At 45.7% G+C, this 20,468-nt stretch overlaps 1 protein-coding gene and 1 long non-coding RNA gene across 4 annotated transcripts in view; one reads left to right on the forward strand and one right to left on the reverse strand.

Moving 5' to 3' along the window:
- LOC119402460 (tumor susceptibility gene 101 protein) overlaps nucleotides 1-19,204 on the reverse strand; it is a 255,350-nt gene extending 236,146 nt beyond the window's left edge. For all 3 annotated transcript variants that reach the window (XM_049418650.1, XM_037669616.2, XM_037669615.2), the window contains exons 1-2: nucleotides 18,953-19,204; nucleotides 3,478-3,562 (exon numbers count right to left, since the gene is read on the reverse strand). In XM_049418650.1, the coding sequence (XP_049274607.1) occupies nucleotides 3,478-3,562; nucleotides 18,953-18,997 (130 nt within the window). In that variant the 5' untranslated portion in view covers nucleotides 18,998-19,204. The remainder of the gene's footprint in view (nucleotides 1-3,477; nucleotides 3,563-18,952) is intronic.
- On the forward strand, nucleotides 12,393-13,408 carry LOC125759631 (uncharacterized). Its single transcript, XR_007417262.1, has 2 exons — nucleotides 12,393-12,609; nucleotides 13,221-13,408. It is a non-coding gene; the product is annotated as an uncharacterized LOC125759631 (long non-coding RNA).
- Nucleotides 19,205-20,468: the final 1,264 nt, after the last annotated feature.

Here is a 20,468-nt window from a genome sequence, read left to right on the forward strand (position 1 = left end):
TTAGTAATGTCGTCAGTGTATTCCAGAATGAAGGGCAAGGTCTTAAGTTTACATTCGAAAGGCCTGTAAACAACGAGCTTCAGTTTTTGGATGTTAGGTTGCGTTTTTCTGTTAATCATATCTATTGGTTATACAACCCAAGAACGAAAAAAGCCTTACTATCGCACAGTAGCGCTCACTCGAAGCTTGTCAAGCACGGTATCGCAAAGAACTGCTTGAACTCGGCCCTCAATAAGACTTGCAGTCATGCTCTTTCCGAAAGTTTCTGTGCCCAAGTTCTGAGACTAAAGCGTGCGGGTTACCCCCCCCCCCAACTTATCACTGCCGTTTGTGAGTCCCTCCTGCAAAATATTAAACGTTCGAAAGCAAACGACAAGCCTTAAAAAGTGGACATGCCGGTCAAGGTCATCCCATATATACACCAAGTGTCGCACAATATTAAACGAATAGCAAGGAAGCACAACGTCCAGGTTGTTTTTTCCGCTCCTTGCAAACTCTCAAAGTTGCGTGCCTTGACTAACAATAAGAAGCGACGTGTTTGTGTCACGCAACACCAGAACAAGTTTACAGTGTGCGTTTTTAATGTCGTCTACAGCATTCCCCTGAGTTGTGGTCGCCACTACATCGGTCAGACTGGCCGATGTTTTAACGAGAGAGCTAGAGAGCATAATTTGAACGTGCGCAATAAAACTGGAGGATTTCTGGGTGAGCATTGCAAACGCTGTGGTTGTACCCCTGATTTTCAACGTACACAGTTCCTTAAGAAAGCGAAAGATAAAATTGAGCGCGAAATCATGGAAGCTTTTTTCATACGTAAGGCAGGTGACGACTGCGTTAGCAGGCCTTCAATCGTTTTGTCCGACGCTGAGATTGATTATCTCAAAGGTTTTATTTAAGTGCTGTTCTCACTTGCACTTCTCTTTTGTTGTCCTGTAATCTTTCATCGTTTTATGCTTTTACACGCGAAGCGTCCGCCAGTTGTTATTTTACTCTTTTTTTTTTTTTTCTTGCACGCATGCTCCATGTGAAATTCCTATGCTATAGCTAAACGAATTGTTAAGATTGTTGTTTATCGCTGCTTGTTATTTCTGGGAAAACGTGGCTGTCACAACGAGCGATTATGGCACATATAAATGCACTGGAAAAGGCAATAAAGTGCACTTGTAAGTCAGCGCCCGTGGCATCTACTATGTGTCTTTGTCCGTGTGTTCCTTAGCGCTGCCCCAAACACGTTCGACGAATATATAAGCTTTTTTTTTACCAATAAATCGTACGAAACCTAGCTGACCTTGCCTCGAAGATTTTCAGACACATAAACGACTATTTGGTATATTAGTCAACTGTCAGAACCTCCAAAGAACAGCTGTCAATGTAATAAAGTTGTTCAAAGAACAAGGTCAAGGTCTAAGATTCACCTTTGAAGTCCCACTGAGAATGATTTACAGTCTCTGAGGCCGTCTTTCACGAAGGACTGTTTGTCGCGGCTACCAGCCAAGATTCAAGTCGCTCCTTGACCTTACTTAATGTCATTCGAGATGCGTAAAACGCAGTATCTTCCCTTATGCATTGTCTGCCCATGAGTGTTGGCCATCAGGTGACAAAGCTACCTCATGAAGGCTATCCGGATTCAGTCTTTGACTTCTGGCAAGTTACTTAAGGCAGCTAAAAACAAAACAGCAAGATGGGAAGAGGGAAGATTCTTTTTTTTTTTTTTATTTCAGAAGTACTGCCAGCCTCTCATATGAGGCAGGAATGGGTCATGCATAAAAAAAAAACAGGTATGCAAATACAACAAAAAATATTACGCAGAATTTGATTCACCATCGAGAACTAGTGCGTCAAACTGAAATGCTAGCACTTCTACAATTCATAAGTTTTTGCGCACACATACAGAAAGAAAAAGAAAAATGAAAACAACATTAAAAAGACAATTACGACAAACATCACCTACTAACCATCTATTAATTGAGTTAACATCTCATAATCGGGGCACCATTAGTAACATTTCAAAATACAATGCCTTGACAACACGCAGAAGTGCAATGGATGCCATGAAAATATTTTAAGTATATGAAAAAGTACGCGACAGTGAAACATAAATTGAAGCCTAGTGCGAGGTGAAATAATAGGGGGAGAAGCATAAGAGGAAAGTCAAGTGGGCTACGGTTATCACACTTTTGCCATGAACGATTGAACAACTGCGCAGTTTACCAGATGCGCAGGTAGAGCCATTCCAATCAGTGATGGTGCGCGGAAAAAATGAACTTTTAAAAGCTTTTGTTTTGCAAGAATACGGCTTCAGTTTTTTTTATGCTTGGAACGAGTTGATCGGCGATGAACTGATTCTGTGCACGCATTCTTGTTTATGCACTGCTTGCTGCGGTAAAGTAAAAGCATATAGTACTTCAATCAATCATGCTGTCGTCTTGTCTGCAATGTATCCAAGTCAGCCTTTTTTTCATTGGGTGATGTAAAGTAACTGTAGCAATTTTGAACAAATTAGATTGCTTTTCTTTGAATAATTTCAAGTTCTTTAATATTTACTTGGCTATGGGAATCCCACACCATGGATTAGTACTTGAGAATTGGCCGGATGAAGTTGTGTACACAATCAATTTCAATTTTGGGCTGGATTTACACAGTCTTAGAAATCCTAATCCTGCACAGCTTTCTTTTCAATGTAGGCAACATGCTCATTCCACTTAAAATCTGCACTAAATGCAACACCCAAATATTTATAAGTATTAACAAAGAATAGTTTTTGACCAGTAATAGAGTATGGATGCTGTAAAAGAAGCTGTTTACGTGCTGCAGTCATAGCAGGGGCGGCGCCAGTGAGGGGGGGCCCCCAAAATTTTTGCTCTTTTTTTAAAATGATTGGCTTTGTCATCTATTGACCATCCTGGCTGCACAATTTACCCCCCTGAATCAACAACCTAAGGTGTAGGTTTGGCCACACTGGTGCACGTTATATCTCTGCGGTTCATCCAATAAACTTCAGTTGTTAGTCATCATGGTGTTGCCTTAGCCTTTTGTCTGTATCAGTCCCCCTGTAGCGTAAATCTGTTTTTCTCCACAATGTAACCCTTCTGCTGGCTAAGTAGGGTAATCAAAGAATAAAGAATAACACACCTCCTTTCAAAGCATTCCAATGGTGGCCACTTGCAAACTGTTTGTGGTCAAATACCTCCGAGATGGCAATTTCTGGTACATGGCCAAAATTTGCCACGGGGCCTGGTGGGGGCCAAGTGCGTTTGGCCCCAAGAAAAAGTCTTGTTTCTCGTACAAATTGCAAGTGTATGCATTGAGAACGCTTTGCGTAAACGATTGAAGTGTAGCAACCCATAAGCTTAGAAACAATGATGGCCCGCTGCTTGACATAAAGGATGCCAATAAGATTACTAGATATGCTTCAGTTGTTGTCAATTTAGGTAAAATGAAATTTCATGGGCTTGTCTTTTTAAATGTAAGGCTCACCAAACTGTGAGGTAGTTGGCGAGAGGTTCCGATAGTGCTGGAGCACATTGGTGATGTCCTTCTTGGCCTGGTCAGGATAATGGTACTGAAACACAAAAAATATGAGCTTGCAGGAAAGCTGACGTCGTTGGACGTTTGTAGCACACACAAGCTTTTGAGGCTGGTCTCTTCCCTTCTGTCTTGCAAAAAGCTCCTTTTTTTCCCACCCATGTGGGCACACACGTTGAGCTGTTAACATACTGCACACCATAGATTTATACTATCAATGCAACAGTTCAAAAGAAAGGGCAACCACACAAAGGCATTTATGCAAAGCTAGCGATTACAAAGGTCTTAATCAGTTGGTCCGTGAAAAAATTTTAAAAGTTTAGCCACGAAAATGTTATTGCTAATACAAAAGGTCCGGGAGCCCTAGCCATAGAGTGATTGTGTTACAACACAAACGACAGCACGATTTTTGGTGACGTAATTAATGTGATGTAACTAATATCTTAGTGTCAAGCTATCTTTGAATTTTGTGGCATGCCATTTCGTTCTATGCTCAAATGCCATACGTATTTTAAGCATCAGTGGTTGCACACAGTGATGTAACAATTAAAACTTGGAGATCAAATAAAATCTTTAATGACAAGTGGGAAAAAAAAAAGGTTGCGTCGACAGTACTTGCTAAAGAATGTCATTTGCACGTGCTTGACTTGTAAGTAAAGGACAGCTTCCAGCCACCTAATGAACCACATGACCGTGAAGCATAGGAGCAACATGTGACCAGGAATATGAAACTGCTAGTTCCCTTGAAGCAAAGCACATTACAGCAATGCATACTGCGCTACATAACTGCAAACGTTGCACGAACATACCAACTAGAATTTCATGCATAGCCCGAGCAACAATGTCATATTTGAGTAAAAAGCAAACATTTTCGCCTTTGTGCACCTGTTCAGCATCTCCGGCTATCTTGCCATTTGAAAAAGTGCTCACTTGAGACACTGGTTAGTGTTAATTTTCCAAAAAAGAAAGAGAAATTTCCAGAACATTAAACAGTGCACTTTCTAAATAAGTACAAGCAGCAACACAAAAAAAAAAAAAACAACGCTACACAGAATGCCCTTTGGCAGTTGTCTAAGGCAGGGGTCTCAAACACGCGGCCCACGTACCTTTCGCTTGCGGTCTACCATTGCGCGAGTCCCATATTTTTTTAAAATTTCTTGAAAAGTATGTTCACGCGCCTTAAACCCACAATGGACCTACAGCAACCCACAATGGTCCGCACCAGAAAGAAACTTGGCAGGCAAGGGCGATGGACGGGTGTTTCTCCGAATGTGTTTTGCTCAACAGTTGATTTCGCAGTGGCCCAAGGCTTCCAAAGGCCGTGTTGAAAACGAAATTCCGAGAGGCTGCAGGAAATGGTCTTTTCTGCAGCCTCTCAGAATTTCGTTTTCATTTTGGGTGATCAAGGCGAGGCAGCTGGTAAAGAGGGCCTTAAAGGCGTGCGTAACGTGCCAGCGTTTCCATTCAAGGCCAGCGAGCCAGGCGACCCCTCCTCTTCCAAGCGATTGCATCACCCAGGCCTCTCCTTTCGAAGTGACCTGTGTCGACTTTGCTGGCCCTCTTCTCGTCAAGGAGGCAACAACGACCAAGTCGTACATCGCTCTCTTCACATGTGGTGTCACCCGGGCAATACACCTTGAGTTGGTGAGTGACATGTCGGCTGCTTCATTTTTGTTTGCTTTCCGCCAATTCACATCTCGACGAGGACTACCGAGCACTATTTAGAATAACAGAGAGCTGAGCTAGTTGGTAAGTATTCATTCTAAAAAGACAGGGCGTGCAAACACGGACACAAGAAAGAAGTCAGGGCACCACAAACGTTTGTGGTGGCGTTTGTGGTGTCCTGACTTCTTTCTTGTGTCCGTGTTTGCACGCCCTGTCTTTTTAGAATGAGAACTATTTATAGTGACAACGCGCTCACGTTCAAGAAAACAAGTAGGGATCTGGCCACACTCTGGACAGTTATCAGAAACAAAGAGGTTAAGAACTTCGTCGCCAACTCTCGCATACAATGGAAGTTCATTGTGGAGCGCGCGCCGTAGTAGGGCGGATTTTATGAGCGCTTGGTTGGACTCTCTACACAGGCTCTGAGGAAAACGCTGGGAACGAGCAGCCTCGGATTTGAAGAGCTCAGCACAGTGCTAAGGGAAGTGGAGGCCATGCTAAATTCACGTCCCCTAATCCATGTCTATACCAAACCAAAAGAGCCAGAACCGCTTTGTCAAGCCTTATTTTTGACGGGAAGACGGCTGACATCGCTGCCTAATCTACAACGCCGAGATTGCAACCCTTTCCTCTTCCTACCTTAAAGAGATTTTGTCCTATCGAAGTAAACTGCTGAACCAGTTCTGGAAAAGATGGACAAATGAATACCTGAAAGAACAACGGAGCTATCAGCTAAAAGGAAAAACGCCAAGGAAGCTGAAAGCTGGCGACTTGGTACTGCTCAGTGAATCAATGCTACCAAGGCAGATATGAAAGATGGGAGCCGTTGAATCCACATTTCTTGGCCGCAACGGCAAGATTAGGTCGTGCCATGTACGAATGCCCGGAGGAACAGTGATTCGACGACCTGTTCAACTACTGCACCCGGTCGAGCTATAGCTAAAGGCAAATGACGGCGTCATTTCGAGGGGGAATGTGTTGAAAATGAAAGGCTGTGTTGCTGGACATAAGAGTTGAAAGACCAGATGTCAGATATTTCTGAGCTAGCAATGTTGTTTTTTCCTCTCCGCAATATCCTATTCGTTTGTTGCATGGATGGGGCTTTTCAATTTCGCGATGGCGGTCGGTTCCAGTTATCTCAAATAACAGTCACTACTGACTTCAGCGCCATCGCACGTCTGCACGTCGTGCAGTGATGTATAGTCTGTACCAGATTATTATTACATGGCGCTGCTTTAGGTGTAAGATAAAATGTAGGGCAAGATAAATGGTGTAGGGTAGAGGGGTAGAGTAGGGTAATTTTGACTGTGATGTAGGGTATTTTTCAAGACTTGGTTGGCAACGCTAACCCTGGCTTCGTTGGTTCAATATCATTCGTTCGGTTCAATATCATTCTGGTCTCAACTTTGCATGAGGGGGCATTCAAAGCTTGCCACCGCTGTGGTTGTGTGTCGGGCAGCCTTGGCATTCTAGCTTTCTAAATTTCTGGAACAGTCACAATATTAATGAGAACTAACAGACAATAACGCCAAGGAAAGTATAGGGGGTGTTATCTGTAGTATTTAGAATATAAATGTGAAGAAAGTAAAGTGGACGAAAAGATAACCTGCCGCCAACAGGGACCGAACCTGCGACCTTCGAAAAACGCGTCCGATGCTCTACCACTGAGCTACGGCGGCGGTCATCCTCCCGTCCACTTTATGGGTCACGTTACTCTCACAGTCACAGTCTCAGTTACTCTCAGATAGCTACTTTTAAAGGCCCCCCCCTGACACCAATATTTAAACCTCAGGATGTTTGTGTTGTTTGATTTTCCTGCATACGAGGGCACTTCTGACCGATTATTGATGGTGAACGTTGCCTTTAAGATATTTGATTTTGGTTTCAAAGTAAGCGTGAGTGCTCATCTGTGCTGGCAGCACCTCGTGACATTGCCACTGGTATGATGTAGATCAGGGCCCTGTGTGACATTCCACATTAAAGTGAGTATTGTCGACGCCACAGAAGATTTGCGGGGTGCACGCAATACCACGACTGGCACCCGGCGAGGGCTATTATTCCTCAACCCTCTCGCTCTGTTGTCGGGCTGCTCTCGAGGTGGTTATGGTTGCCTATGCCAGGAATGCTTTGCTTTATCTTGAAGGGATAGGCTCGTCTCAGTCTAGTGAATGTTCAACGCATTCACTGCGGCATGCTTTTTCTCGATCTGGTTTTAGGTGCAGAGTGACCCTCCAGTGGGCCATCGGGTATATCCCCCAGGTGCGCCGTGACCCGCCGGTGGGACACACGGCTATGCCTGTTTCTTTTGCTCCAGCGGGATGACACTGCCACCTTTGTAGCGCATGTTTGATGCATTTGTTTGAAAGATGCAAAGCTGATTTCCACCTTCTTCGCGTGAATCTATGTTTAAATACAAAGTGCTTACCCCGAGAAAACAAGAGGTCAGTTTTCGCAATAGAAAGCAACACAATGGAGGAACGTGCCGCCACTCGGCTCCTTGGAAACAATCGCGCCACCTCACGTCCAATGCAATATGCGATATATATTAGTTGCAATTTCGAACTTCAGATGGCAGCGCAAGATTGAGATCTGAAGTGCGTGGGTCACCGGTGGGTCACGCAGCACACAGCAGAAAAAGATTTTTGTTGAGTGCATTATGGATCACCAGTGGGTCACAACCTTTAACATCACAGAAGTATTCTTCGGGGCGTGTGTATCCTCATGCAACAAAAATCACACCTCTGCGTTCAAGTGTCATAAAGCTATCGCATCCGCAAGCACAGAAACGCACGTAACTTCACAGCCGCATAGGTGGAGCACAGGCCGTGACCTACCGGTGACCTACGACACAGTGAACGTGTTAACAGGCTTAACTCATACCAAAGAATCCACATTGTTCCATTCTTTACCGCGCGTGGGTTCCTGATTTGAAAACTGCGCTTTCAACGTCACCAAAGCTTGAGCGGACGTGATCTCAGGCGCTCCCCCAAGGTAGGGCGCTAGTTTCTTATGATTTTAGGCGGGCGTTTTGAATTGAAGTGACTCTAAAACTAGTCACAATTAACAAGACTAGAATTACTTATACGTATCAATATGTTGGAACATTTAGAATTCAAGATTATCAGAGACAAAGCTACAAATTACAGTAAAAAAGCCACAAACAAAAATTTCGCTGACATTCAACATGCATAAATAAGTGCACAAGTGCATCCTCTGTTTCGAAATGAGCACCCGAAGGAAGAAAATAGCTTACGAGAACCGAAATCTGGGCGAGTTTGTAAGAATTCATCGTAGAGCATGTAGCGCGAAAATTACGGGGACACAAGGAAGTAACATAAACCCTCGTAATTTTCGCGCTACATGCTCTACGAAGAAAATAGCAACTCAAAACATGCAACTCACAGTGCTCTCATGCAAAGTTAACAAAAGAAAAACTACGTTTTACGTGCCAGAACCACCATACGGTTATGATGCATGTAGTAATGTGGGACTCCGGATTAATTTTTGATCATCCGGGGCCCTTTCACGCACATATAGATTGAGTACACGAACGCTTTTTTTTTTCTTTTTCTTTTTTTTTAGCTGTTGCTTTGCATTTTGCCCGGTATGAATTGCAGCTGCCATGGCCGGACGAGTGCCTTTCATCCGAACGTTGCAATGGATTGCACTTCTTTAATGTTTGCCCAGAATTAAACAGGATTTACGTAGAATAAATGTAAGCCGAACTTCATGACTAAACGCCCTCGCTGTGGTTATTTGCACAGGATTAAGAAGAATGTGAAGTTTCAGTACCTGCACAGTTGAAGCTGTACTGTGATTACGCAATTGCCTCAGCAAGCAGTCGTTTTATAGAAGTGTCAGTAAGCCAAGCACTTTTTCACACTGCTCGTGGTTTAGTTTGGTACTTAACACACAGTAAGAGTTTTAAATATTTTCTGTTTACATAGTTATCATGTCAAAAAGTAAAAAAAAAGAAAAATATACAGCTCAATAAAAAAATAAATAAATATAATGTGTTGGAACAAAAACCACAAACAAGAAGACCGTTTGATTTGTTTTGTAAAATAAGAAGCATATAGACAAAAAAAGGCATCAGGTGACGAATAATTTTCTGAAGGCATGACAAGAAACAAAGAATGAACAGGCTGCAGCATCTGCTTCTTGCGTTCCAGGCCACAACGTTGCTGTTGATATTGGAACCGTAAGCAGCAACGATGCACAAAACATCAAAGTGTTTTGCGCACACACACGTGTGTACTTGGATTCAAAGTTTGAATCACTGCTATCTTGCCGCGGTATGGCCGCTTCCATTTCTCTAACTGCTCCTTGTTACTCGGTAAATCAAACAGCGAAGCATTGTGGTTGTTCGGTAGTAGGTGGAATGGCCTGCCGGCCTGCAACATGTGTTTGGCATTGTCATCCCATCCCAACACTTCACCTAACTTCCAAACAGCGCAGCACATGCAGAGAACGAGCCGTCAACGTCAGCTTGTCTCACACACCACACAAGCGTTGCGGTGCACGTGAACTATGCACTCTGTGCAGCATACGTAGTTCTCCCATAGCATGTCGTCTCATGGAGTCTGCCTTTTCCTCATCCTCGCTCCTTCTTGCTCCGCTCGCTGCTCACCAACACATCCGTGATATGCCACTTGCCATTCTCATCTAGCTGCATGACGAAATCATGCTTAACGAAATTGCTGCCGTTATCGTCTTCTTCATCGGCCGGACCATTCTCTGCAGGACGCCTGCATCCTTCTTCTCGTCGCCCGCCCCGTTCTTTACTTCCTCCTCCTCTTCACCTCCACCCTTCTTGATGTCTTCCCTCGGGTCACGTTCTGTATCTGCAGCTTTCTCGTTTCTGACGCCTTCATCCTGTGCAGTCCCATCTTCTCTGTCCTCGGTGTTGCTGTCAGCTGCTCCTTCCCACTGTTCAGAGCCATCTTCACCTCCTGCGTTCTCCTTGTCTCCATGATCCTCAATGACCTCCTGTTCACCATCCCCGGACTTTCTGGCCTCTTCATCGCCATTCAGCGAGTCCCCAAACTGCTCTTTGCAGCGCCAAGACTCATGGGCCCCTTCTTCACCGTCCTAGAAGTCTCCAACCTCATCCTCAACTATCTCCTCGACCACTTCCACGTTCGTGCCCTTGTCGTCTCCGCACTCCTCGTTGGCCCTGGTGCTGCCTCGTCACTCACATTCTTCACGTCAGTGGCATTGTCGACGTCCCCCTAGGCAGTCTCAGTCTTGGCAAGCATGAAATTCCCCTCGGCAGCGCTGTTGCAGTTCTCATTCTCTGCCCTGTGGTCATCACCAGGCTCCAGCGTGCGTAGCTGCCCCGTCGGCTGTGGCCCGCCAATCTGAACTCCGCTGGCCTCAAGGAAAGCGTTGGCCATAGCGTCGAGCCTTTTGAGTCTCCCAAGCAGTCGTGCCTACTCAGGATCCATTGGTCCTGAGAGGGTCATGTTGGGCGCTAATGTGGGAGGGGCCCAAGGAGCCAGGCAGAGAAACCACCAAAGACTGAAGCAGAGCGGCTACCCAGAAAGGCTGCTGTCTTTATTGATGGCAGCTCTTTTGTGAGAAGTACGGTCCATGAAAGAACGCATCCGGCCAACTTCAAAATCCTAAGGTTGTGGTTATTCCTTATGTGCATAGTGTCTCCCACTGCATTAAAAGGCTGCTGGGCGGGCTGGGGTTCATGTTGTTTTCTCGGCCTCCCACAAACTGAGCTGCCTTTGCAAGAAGGTGAATGGTGAATGGGTAGAATGTAGCCAGCAAGCGTTGTGTGAAAAAGCACTCGGCAAACTATGTCCCAAACAGGTGTGAAGTAGTGTATGAGATCCCGACATCGTGTGGCAGTACCTATATCGGGCAGATGAGCCTTTGCCTGAACGACCGTCTGAGTGAGCGTGCCAGGAACCTGAAAGTAAGAAGTGGCAGCAATGTGGCCATCCACTACGCAAAGTGTGGCTGCCTACCACGTTTTCAGGATACCAGGGTTTTGCGACCATACAAAGACGAGACTGCACGTGAAGTGTTTGAAGCTTTCACAATAATGTGTAAAGATGGAGCATGCGTTGACGCATTCTGAATTAATCTTACTGGCAAGGAGTGCTGCTATCTCTGTAACCAATCTCTTTTTGACAACAAGATTGTGTCACTGGAAGCATGCGCCACTAGAAGCACCGATAATTTTCACACCCTTGCGTACTCCATTCTGCATTGTGCAAGATACGCATGCGCTGTGCGTACTAGCGCCGTCCCCCGCCAAATGCTGACGTCAACGCCTACATTGGCTTGCACGTGCCATCCACTATAAAACCTAACCGCTGCTATCAATAAACGTTCTTTCTGTTCCTGCTTTAGCTGACTGATACATGGTGTCAGAAGTGGGCTGATTGTCGGCCTACCACGAAATGGCTTGAAGAAACGAAGAGGCGTTACGCCAGTAAGCCAGAAAAATGGAACTCCTCAAGCCACCCGATCAGCTGCTTCTGTCCGGGAACATCGCAAAAAAGTGGGCGTTGTTTAAACAGAAGTTCGAGCTCTTCCTGAAGGCAACAGCGTCAACCAAAGAACCACAGACGGAGGCTGCTAAGACGGCGCTGCTGCTGAGTGTTGCTGGAGAATGCGGGACTGACGTTTAATGTAGCCAAATGCAAGTTTGCATGCACAGAGGCTGAGTTCTTGGGTGACATCATCAGTCAAGGCGCGATAAAGCCGAATCCCGCATCCAGTGCGTCAATAGCAGAAATGCCAAGCCTGACTGATAAGCGGACGGCTCAGAGAATGCTTGGTGTGGCAAATTACTTTGGGAAGTATATCCTGCATCTTACTGACAAGACAAAGTTGTTGCGAGGTCTTATAAAAAAGGACACAATCTTCGAGTGGACAGAAAAGCACACCGCCGAGTGGGCAGCTATCTGCACAGTTCTAAGCAGCACACCGGTACTCGCTATTTTCGATCCAGCCAGGGAAACCAAGATCAGCAAGGACACATCAAAAGATGGGCTAGGAGCTGCACTGTTGCAGCGTCACAGAGATAGCTGGCGTCCTGTGGCCTACGCATCGTGTGTCATGACTGACACAGAGCAAAGATACTCGCAAATAAAAAAGAAACAATGGGAACAACATTTGGGTGTGCAAAAATTTCACTATTTTGTCTACGGCCGAAAAATTTTTGTCGAGACAGATCCCCGCCCACTTTTAGCGATTGCGTCCAAAGGAATCGGCGATATGCCACCAAGGCTTCAACGTATTTTTCTGCGCTTGTTGAAGTATGATTATTCCCTTCACTTTGTTCCAGGAAAAGAGTTGCTGCTGGCCGACATGTTGTCAAGGGCTCCCAAAAAACCACGGGACATCGGACCCTCCCAAGACGACGTAGAGGTTTATGCAGTGGGTGTGGTCACGAACATGGTGAGCAGCAAAACACTGAGTCGGCTTGTTGAGGCCACCGAGAAAGATCCTGATCTTCAGTCAGTCATACGATTCATAAGAGAAGACTGTAGCTTGGTCGGCAGCATGAAGCCATTCGTGGCAGAATTATCACTGGTAGAAGGCATTGTGTTAAAAGGGACTGAAGCTGTCATACCGAAATCGATGAGAGCGGAAATGCTTCAACGGATACATGAGGGCCACTTGGGTTTAAATAAGACTAAAACAAGAGCTCGTCAGCTGGTCTTCTGGCCCGGCCTCAACGTCGACGTCGAAAGGATGCTCAAAGGTTGTGCTGTCTGCAACAAATATGCGTACCAACAACAATGGGAGCCATTTCTGATGCGAGAAACGCCGCATAATGCTTGGTACAGGGTCAGCATCGATTTTTTCCGGCATGCCAGGAGTTCTTACTTGTGCGTGTATGATGCCTTCTCCAACTTCCCCGAAGTTGAAAAGCTAAATGACACCACATCTCGTACTGTTGTTGAGAAACTCAGTGGCATCTTTGCCCGTTACAGTATTCCATTGGAAGTCTGCAGCAACTATGGTCCCCCGTTTGCCTCTCACGAATTTACTGTTTTTGCATCCAGGTACGAGTTCCAGCACATTACATCGAGCCCTGGATTTCCACAGTCGAACGGACTTGCTGTTCAAGTTGTGAAAAAAATTCTGAAAAAAACTAAAGAGACACAGCAGGACTTCTGGCTGGGACTGCTATCCCACCGTGCGACGCCGCTGGAAGACGGTCGGTCGCCCGGTGAGCTCCTGCAAGGCAGAAGACTGTGTACACAACTTCCAGACTTCCGCAGGCAGAGGAAAACAACCGTCTACAAACACAAGCCACGAGACACTGGTGCCAAATCTCTGCCGGGCCTCCAGTAAGGACAAGTGGTGAGGGTTCATGACAAACACTGGACTCGCAAAGCGCAAGTAGTGGGACCAGCAGCGCCATGGTCATACAGGGTGCTTACAGAAGATAATAAGCTGCTTCGCCAAAACCGCAAGCATCTAAGTGCGACGCTGGAACCTTTAGAGAGCAGCACACTTGAAAGCGACGAGTCTGACAGCGAGTGCGAGCCCGTCAACGAGCAGGAGCCCAGTCCTAGACAGCAGGTGCCTGCAACCTCTACATCCTCCGCCGATGGACAGCGTACACCGAGGTTGAGGCGCTCAACCAAAAACAGGAGGCCACCAAACAGGCTTCACTACGATCGTAACTTCGATTAAGTGAATGAATGACATGTTTCAAAGAACTGATAAACGGGAAGATGTATCGTGCAAGATACGCATGCACTGTGCATACTAGCGCCGTCCCCCACCAACTGCTGACGTCAACACCTACACTAGAATGCATGTGCCAGCCACTATAACACCTAACAGCTGCTATCAATAAACGTTCTTTCTGTTCCTGCTTTAGCTGACTGATACACATTCCATGTATATTAGTTTGTTTTCACAATAAACCAAGCAGCTGGCAGTCAGCACTAGCTCTGTGTGCATCTGTTTTTAACTATGGACAGGCACGTAGCCAGGATTTTTTTTCGGGGGGGGCCCAAGGCCTAAATATTCGAAAGAAAGTCTTTTCATGGCAAAAAGAAAAAAAAATTTCCCGGGAACATAAAAGGCTGGACGAATTTCGGGGGGGGGCCCGGGCCCCCCGGGCCCCCCCCTTGCCTACGTGCCTGACTATGGATACATACCAACTGGTTCGCATTTGCAAGCTATTAAGCCAGGCCCCAGATGCTGTTCGGCCGAGCGCAAGTGTGCCAAGCCCGAGTGCTTCTTCGTTGTCTTCTCCCTCTGGAAGCTGCCCCCCCCCCCTAATACTCACACATAAAAGGACCACACCTAGCAGTGCAATGCTTGGTTAACACTTGTAAGACTTTATGCTGAACTCATTTCTAACTAGGGGTGTGCAAGTCTCAAATTCTCCACCTTGAAGCGAATTCACATAATGAAAACCAAGTGCAAATGGAATCGAATATTTTCAAATACAAATAGTAACTTAATAGAACTTTTTGTTGGGCTAGTTGGTACATGCTTACTGAAAAACCAAAAAGACGCGTACCATCAAGGAAAAAAGTAAGGACAGGACAGAAAGGGCGTCTTTCTGTCCTGTCCTTACTTTTTTCCTTGATGGTACGCGTCTTTTTGGTTTTTCAGTATACAAATAGTAAGACTACAGACTTTTGCAAGTGAGCTTGTTGCAGAGGAAATAATATACAGGAAATTTATGCATTGTGCACCACTATTGCTTGACAGTACAACATATGCAGTTATTTAATACTGTCATCAAGGGATGTCTGGCAAGCAGAGACACCATTGTGCATGTCCTCCAGACATTGACACTCAGTAGGTATGCCAGCGCTGTTATCTCGTCTCTCAGCTCCAATGAAGCACCTGCGATGCTCACTGCAGGTGCTTCATTGCATGTTAACTCAGCATTATTATCGCAGGTTAAGCCCTGGGTTTCCTTGTATTTAGACATTTCTTCTAAATTTTGTAGTCGCTCCTCACCTGTTCCATGCCATACTGCAACAACATGCTCGGCCACATACACAATGCCACGCTCAGGTCACTACACTTGAACACTGGCACATTTGCAAACATGCATTTCAAGAGGATGAGGCAAGTGAAACTGATTCGTCTATTCTGCATCAAATTTTGCACGCTTATGTAATTCTTTGTGCTGATCTCAATACTTGTTGTGAAGTTTTGCGGTGTTTGATCATTTCGAATAGTAAAATTTCCTTGCAAATTCAACAGAATTTTGAACTATTCAAATCAAACACTCAAAGTTTCAAATATTCGGACACCCCTATTTTTAACTTTTTGTTGTGAAAAGGTGCAAAATTTGCTTTGTGTACACATTACTGTACAAGTTCTGTACATATTTGTGCCCAGGTAGTTACATGTTAAATAATTAACTAGATTCTTCTAGATATTTTTAAAGACATTAAAGTGCACCACTTGCAGCCTTCAGAGGAGCAGATCAAATCAGTCTTTCATGAAGCATCCAGCCCTTAGTTACACAAAGCGAACTTGGAGAATAAAAAGAAGTATTATGGAAAATCACTTGGGGTGCTCTACTTCTCCCCAATATGACTTTGTAACATTTAAATTGTTTATACCTGCAAAAAAAGAACTCTCACACCTTTATGTATGACGCTGAAGCACGTTAATTTCTTGTCGAAACCAGGTTTTGACAAGAAATTAAAAGAGGCCATGGTGAAACCCAAATAAGGAGGTCAGAATTTAGTCGAGCCAATATTCATTCTTGTTCTCAGCCTTGTTTGGTAACACAAAGCCAAGTCATTTTTAATGCTCCCTTTACGCCACATCGTTAAATTAGCGAAAATAATCGGTTGAGGCAAGCTAGCACAAATAATTAAACAGCAAGGAACGCAAGAAAGGAGACAAGCGCTACCCACAACTGTTCAATAGCTCAAGATATTAGTTATATTAGTTAGATAATAGTTCAAGATATCCTTTTGTCACTGCAGGCCCATATATGGAATCGGAGGCATTTGGCAAGAACTCAGATTCGGGCTCAACCAAGGTAATGGACTTCTACAACGATCTCCGTTCTTTCTGACAGCTTCCAATGCAAGGGTGAAAGAAGTGTTGCCGCGCCTGCCCCGTGTTCAAAAATCATGGGCCACCACATCTGCACCCGTACCAGCTTCCTTAATTATTTTAACACTGAAGCTGTTCTAGCTTGTGTCGTGACCCAAAATTATCATCATCACGAACGTGCCGTCCTCTTCTTCATCTTCTGCTTCGCTCCCAGAACACGATTTGTTCAGCGTATAGCAACGGGGAAGCACAAAGCGAAGGAGAGATGCGAGGGCAAAGAAGCATGGCATATAAAGAGAGAGAGAGATGGAACGAAAGAGGAAGCAAACAAGAAATCGAGAGAGGGAGAGACGGGAAAGAAAGAAAGAGTGAGAAACAAAGAAATAGAGACAGAGAGAAATAAACGGGTTGTCCAGCGAGCGGCGACGGGCCCGTGCTTCACTGTGCCAAGCTTTGCGTGTTTTAGTGCAAACTTCCCGCAATTTTTTTTTAGCATGTTGCCTCAACCTGTCATTCACGCAGCGTTTGGTGCGGCCAATATATTTCTGAGCTATGAAACAGTCGTGTGTAGTGCTTGTCTCCTTTCTCGTGTTCCTTGTCGTTTTATTGTTTCTGCTAATTTATCTGAACCAGTTCTGCATGGCCAAGTAGCCGAACAATAGACTCTTTTTGGTGAAAATAAGTGCCATTACTATAATACCACAAGGCACCCTGCGACCCCTGCTACCGTCTAGTACTGACACGCTCGCGAATCACTTACCGGCAAGTGTTTGCTCCCGACAACCATGCTTTTGACATCACAAGCTTATGCCAACAGAGCAAACGGCAGTTTTTTCTGTGAATTACCACACAGGCACAGTGCATTCCATTCGACCGATGACGACGGGCAAGCACTGTGCTAAAAGCCCCACCCATTGCTTGTGGGATTCTAGAGGTGCACAATTCTGTTGTAAAAAAGCAAAACGGTGCATTTTCAAACATTGTGTGTGCATGGAGCCTTAGCCTGGAGTGTAGCTGGACAGGATTTAGCAAAAGTACTCGGTGCACTGTGGCATAATATTCCTGGCACTACATTATCTGTCTTTCTTCACTCTGTTAACGAAACAACGTTACGTGCACTACCAAGTGCACCGACATCGGAAGTGGTTATATGCATGACAATCTGCCTTTTTCACGACGCCCCCGCACGTGCACTCTCCCCTAGCGGAAAAGTCGCCGAACATCTTGTGATCTCGGAGGCGTTGCTTCTGACAATACCGGTTGTCCCGGCCCCTACTAAAATGGCAGAGGGCCGCACAGGAAAATGAAAATGGTGGATTGGCAAAGTTCCATAAGTATTGCTACTTTTTCCCGTGTCAGTCTGTCACTTCATGGTCCTCACTATTTTGCCAGTAATAAAAATAATTTGTAGGGCTTGAAGTCCCGATATGATTATGAAAGAGGCCGCAGTGGAACGCTCCTGAAATTTCAACCACCTGAGATTCTGTAACGAGCTAAACACACGGGCCTCTAGTGTCCCTATTTTGCCAATGTCTCTACTGCGTGCGGCAAGCCCTGGCTATCCAGCCTGGGTCTTGCAAAACAGTGAGACCTCCAAACAGCTTAGGCTACGGCAACAGGCTACGCACTGGCAAAATAGCAATACTTATGCTATTTGTGTTCCCCTTCTGTGTCCCGTTGGTTTGCGCTGCTAATATTTCAGTATGAATACTTATGCAACTTTGCCAATCGTCATGCGTATAACCAACTTCTGGTGTCTGCGCAGTCCGTAGTGCATAAACCCTGCTCCTGTCGGTATACCTCATTGTTACGAGAACTAGCACGACGCAAAGACACAGCAAGACAACATGCACACAGTGCTGCATGCGTTTATTTACCTTTGTGCGCTGCTCCTAGAGTAACCAGCACACTGCTACTCTGTGCTATGTGGATTCTAGCAAGTTCGGCATACAAGGATTGCACTTTCTCCAGCCTTGAATTGCTTCGCCGTTTGCGTGACATTAATCCAAACGAGCAGCTTAGCCAGAATTTTTTTTTCTTGAGGGAGGGCGGACCCCTTTTATACATGTACGTGCGCGTGTTAATATGCGTGAGCGTACATATGCACAAACAAAGTGTCCATATTTCAGAGGGGGGGGGGGTGAAGACCCCCCCCCCCCCCTAATGACGTGAACCGTAAGGCTAGCTAGCTAGTTTTGAGTCGTCCTTTTTTGCGATTCAAGTCGCATGTTGTAAACTATGTTGGATGTGGCACTGGCGAGCCTATCCCGCGCATGGGTGCTGACATTTCTCGGGAAACCTGCTAACAGTGTAGCTGGTTAGACCTTGTTATGTACTACGTGCACCCCGAGTTGTTGCCGGCAGTGGTCTTTTTGTAGCCCTTTTGTTTTAGCTATGTGTTTGCCCATTCTGGTTGCAATGTTTTATCATACGGTCGACAGCCATTGCATCAACAAACTGCACAATCCCCTTCAAAACGTTGCCAATCACGGCGAAATGCAACATCGTTCCTTACAAATGTGTCAGTTACGGCGATGAAACGTGCGGATGGTTCCGTTACTAGCATCACTGTCACATCGACGGAAAATGTTTCGATTTCTGGATCATTTTATCGTCCGTGACATAACGCGTTTGCTTCAGTTTGTCGCCGTTTCTTGCGCTGTAGTACACAGCGATACAAGAGGTTCACAGGTCAAGGCACGCCCAGAGGCTCATCTTGCAAGGCAGTTTAGCAAGTGTGGCTCACCTTTGCGAGCAGAGAAGATAAATACTGATCCAACGATTGGGGCATTTTCGCACAGACCAGGTTTGCGATCGGCCTCGGGCTGTTGAGCTATTCAGGCGGCGGTGGCGCTCGTCCGAGTGTCACAAAGCCGTCACACAAGACGATATCACGCACCAGAGATATTTCACGCCGCTAACGTTCATCGAGTCACTCAAAAACAGTAGGCACAACACTGCTTCTACATCTCGACGGAATGAACCAGGAGACGCAGTTTGCGATGACGCCACCAGAGGAAGTGTGCGCTTAGCGCGCGAAATTCAAATATGCAGGACGAAACCTACCTTCACTGAAGGCCAACTCCGGCGATTTTTTGGCCATGTCAAAGTAATGGTGCTTTTATGTTCCTGAGACGCTCCTGTCACGGGCCCGATAGCAGAAATACTCGGCAAATTGGAGAATAATTTTAAATAGGCAAAAAAGCGCAACACCGAAACCGAAACCCAACCATACTGTCTTCGCGTGACGTATAAGTAGGGAAAAACCGGAAAGAGGTCTCTTCGATTTGGCTGCACCGGCGGCACCAGTTGTTTGTTTGTTTGTTCAACGGGTGCAGCACCGTCCTCCTCGTTTTGCTGGTGCCGCGCGCGCCCGCTGCACCGGTTCCCTCGTTTTGTCAAGGTGCAAGTTCTGCACGAGTTCTCTGCCGGCCTGCACTCGCTCAAGAGGAGGTGCAAAGAAGTGCAGCATGCATTAGCGCACCCAGGATTTCTCTCAGGGGGGGGTTCTGAGAAGACTACAAATGCGGGGGGGGGGGGGGGAGGCGCATTGCATATTACGCCATTTCGTTGTTTTATGCTGGAGGAATGCAACGACAAATAAAATATGAGATACCAATTAATAATAAGAATACTAATGGAATAATAGTAATAATAATAATAATAATAATAATAATAATAATAATAATAATAATAATATCAAATGTGATATGATGATGATCTTTCAGCGTTTTACAGCAAGATCTTGAAAAAACTTGAGAGGGCCAAGAAACAGTTCAGTGAAGCAGTGCACGTAGAAAATAAACGGCAATTGAATAAACCAACGCGTAATATACATAGTTTTCACGGACGTCACGCGACGTCACCACAGCCACTTCCGCTTTGCTCAGCCGCCATGTTCGGGAACCTTACGAGACGCGGCAGACACGGCTACCGCGTTGCGGCAGCTGGCGCGCGCATTTTCCAGTGTTATACTTAGCGCCACAGGAATGACGATTTGTGCGATGTTCGGCTGTCGTAGCAGAAGCAAGGCTTCTGCGAAACCGACCCACAGAGAGTCAGGCACCGGCATGTTTTGTTTGCCGAAGGTTATCACCAAGCCGGGCGAGAGAACGCGGGCTCTCTCAGAAAGGCGCTGGGGTACGTGTTTGGCTGGCCCGCATAAATCGGAAAGACTTGAAGAACTTGGACAACATTCGCATCTGTGGTCGCCACTTTATTACAGAATGGCAGTAGGCCGCTAGCAGCAGATCTGCGCTAGC

Source organism: Rhipicephalus sanguineus, chromosome 8, assembly GCF_013339695.2.
Source record: "Rhipicephalus sanguineus isolate Rsan-2018 chromosome 8, BIME_Rsan_1.4, whole genome shotgun sequence".
Taxonomy (NCBI): domain Eukaryota; kingdom Metazoa; phylum Arthropoda; class Arachnida; order Ixodida; family Ixodidae; genus Rhipicephalus; species Rhipicephalus sanguineus.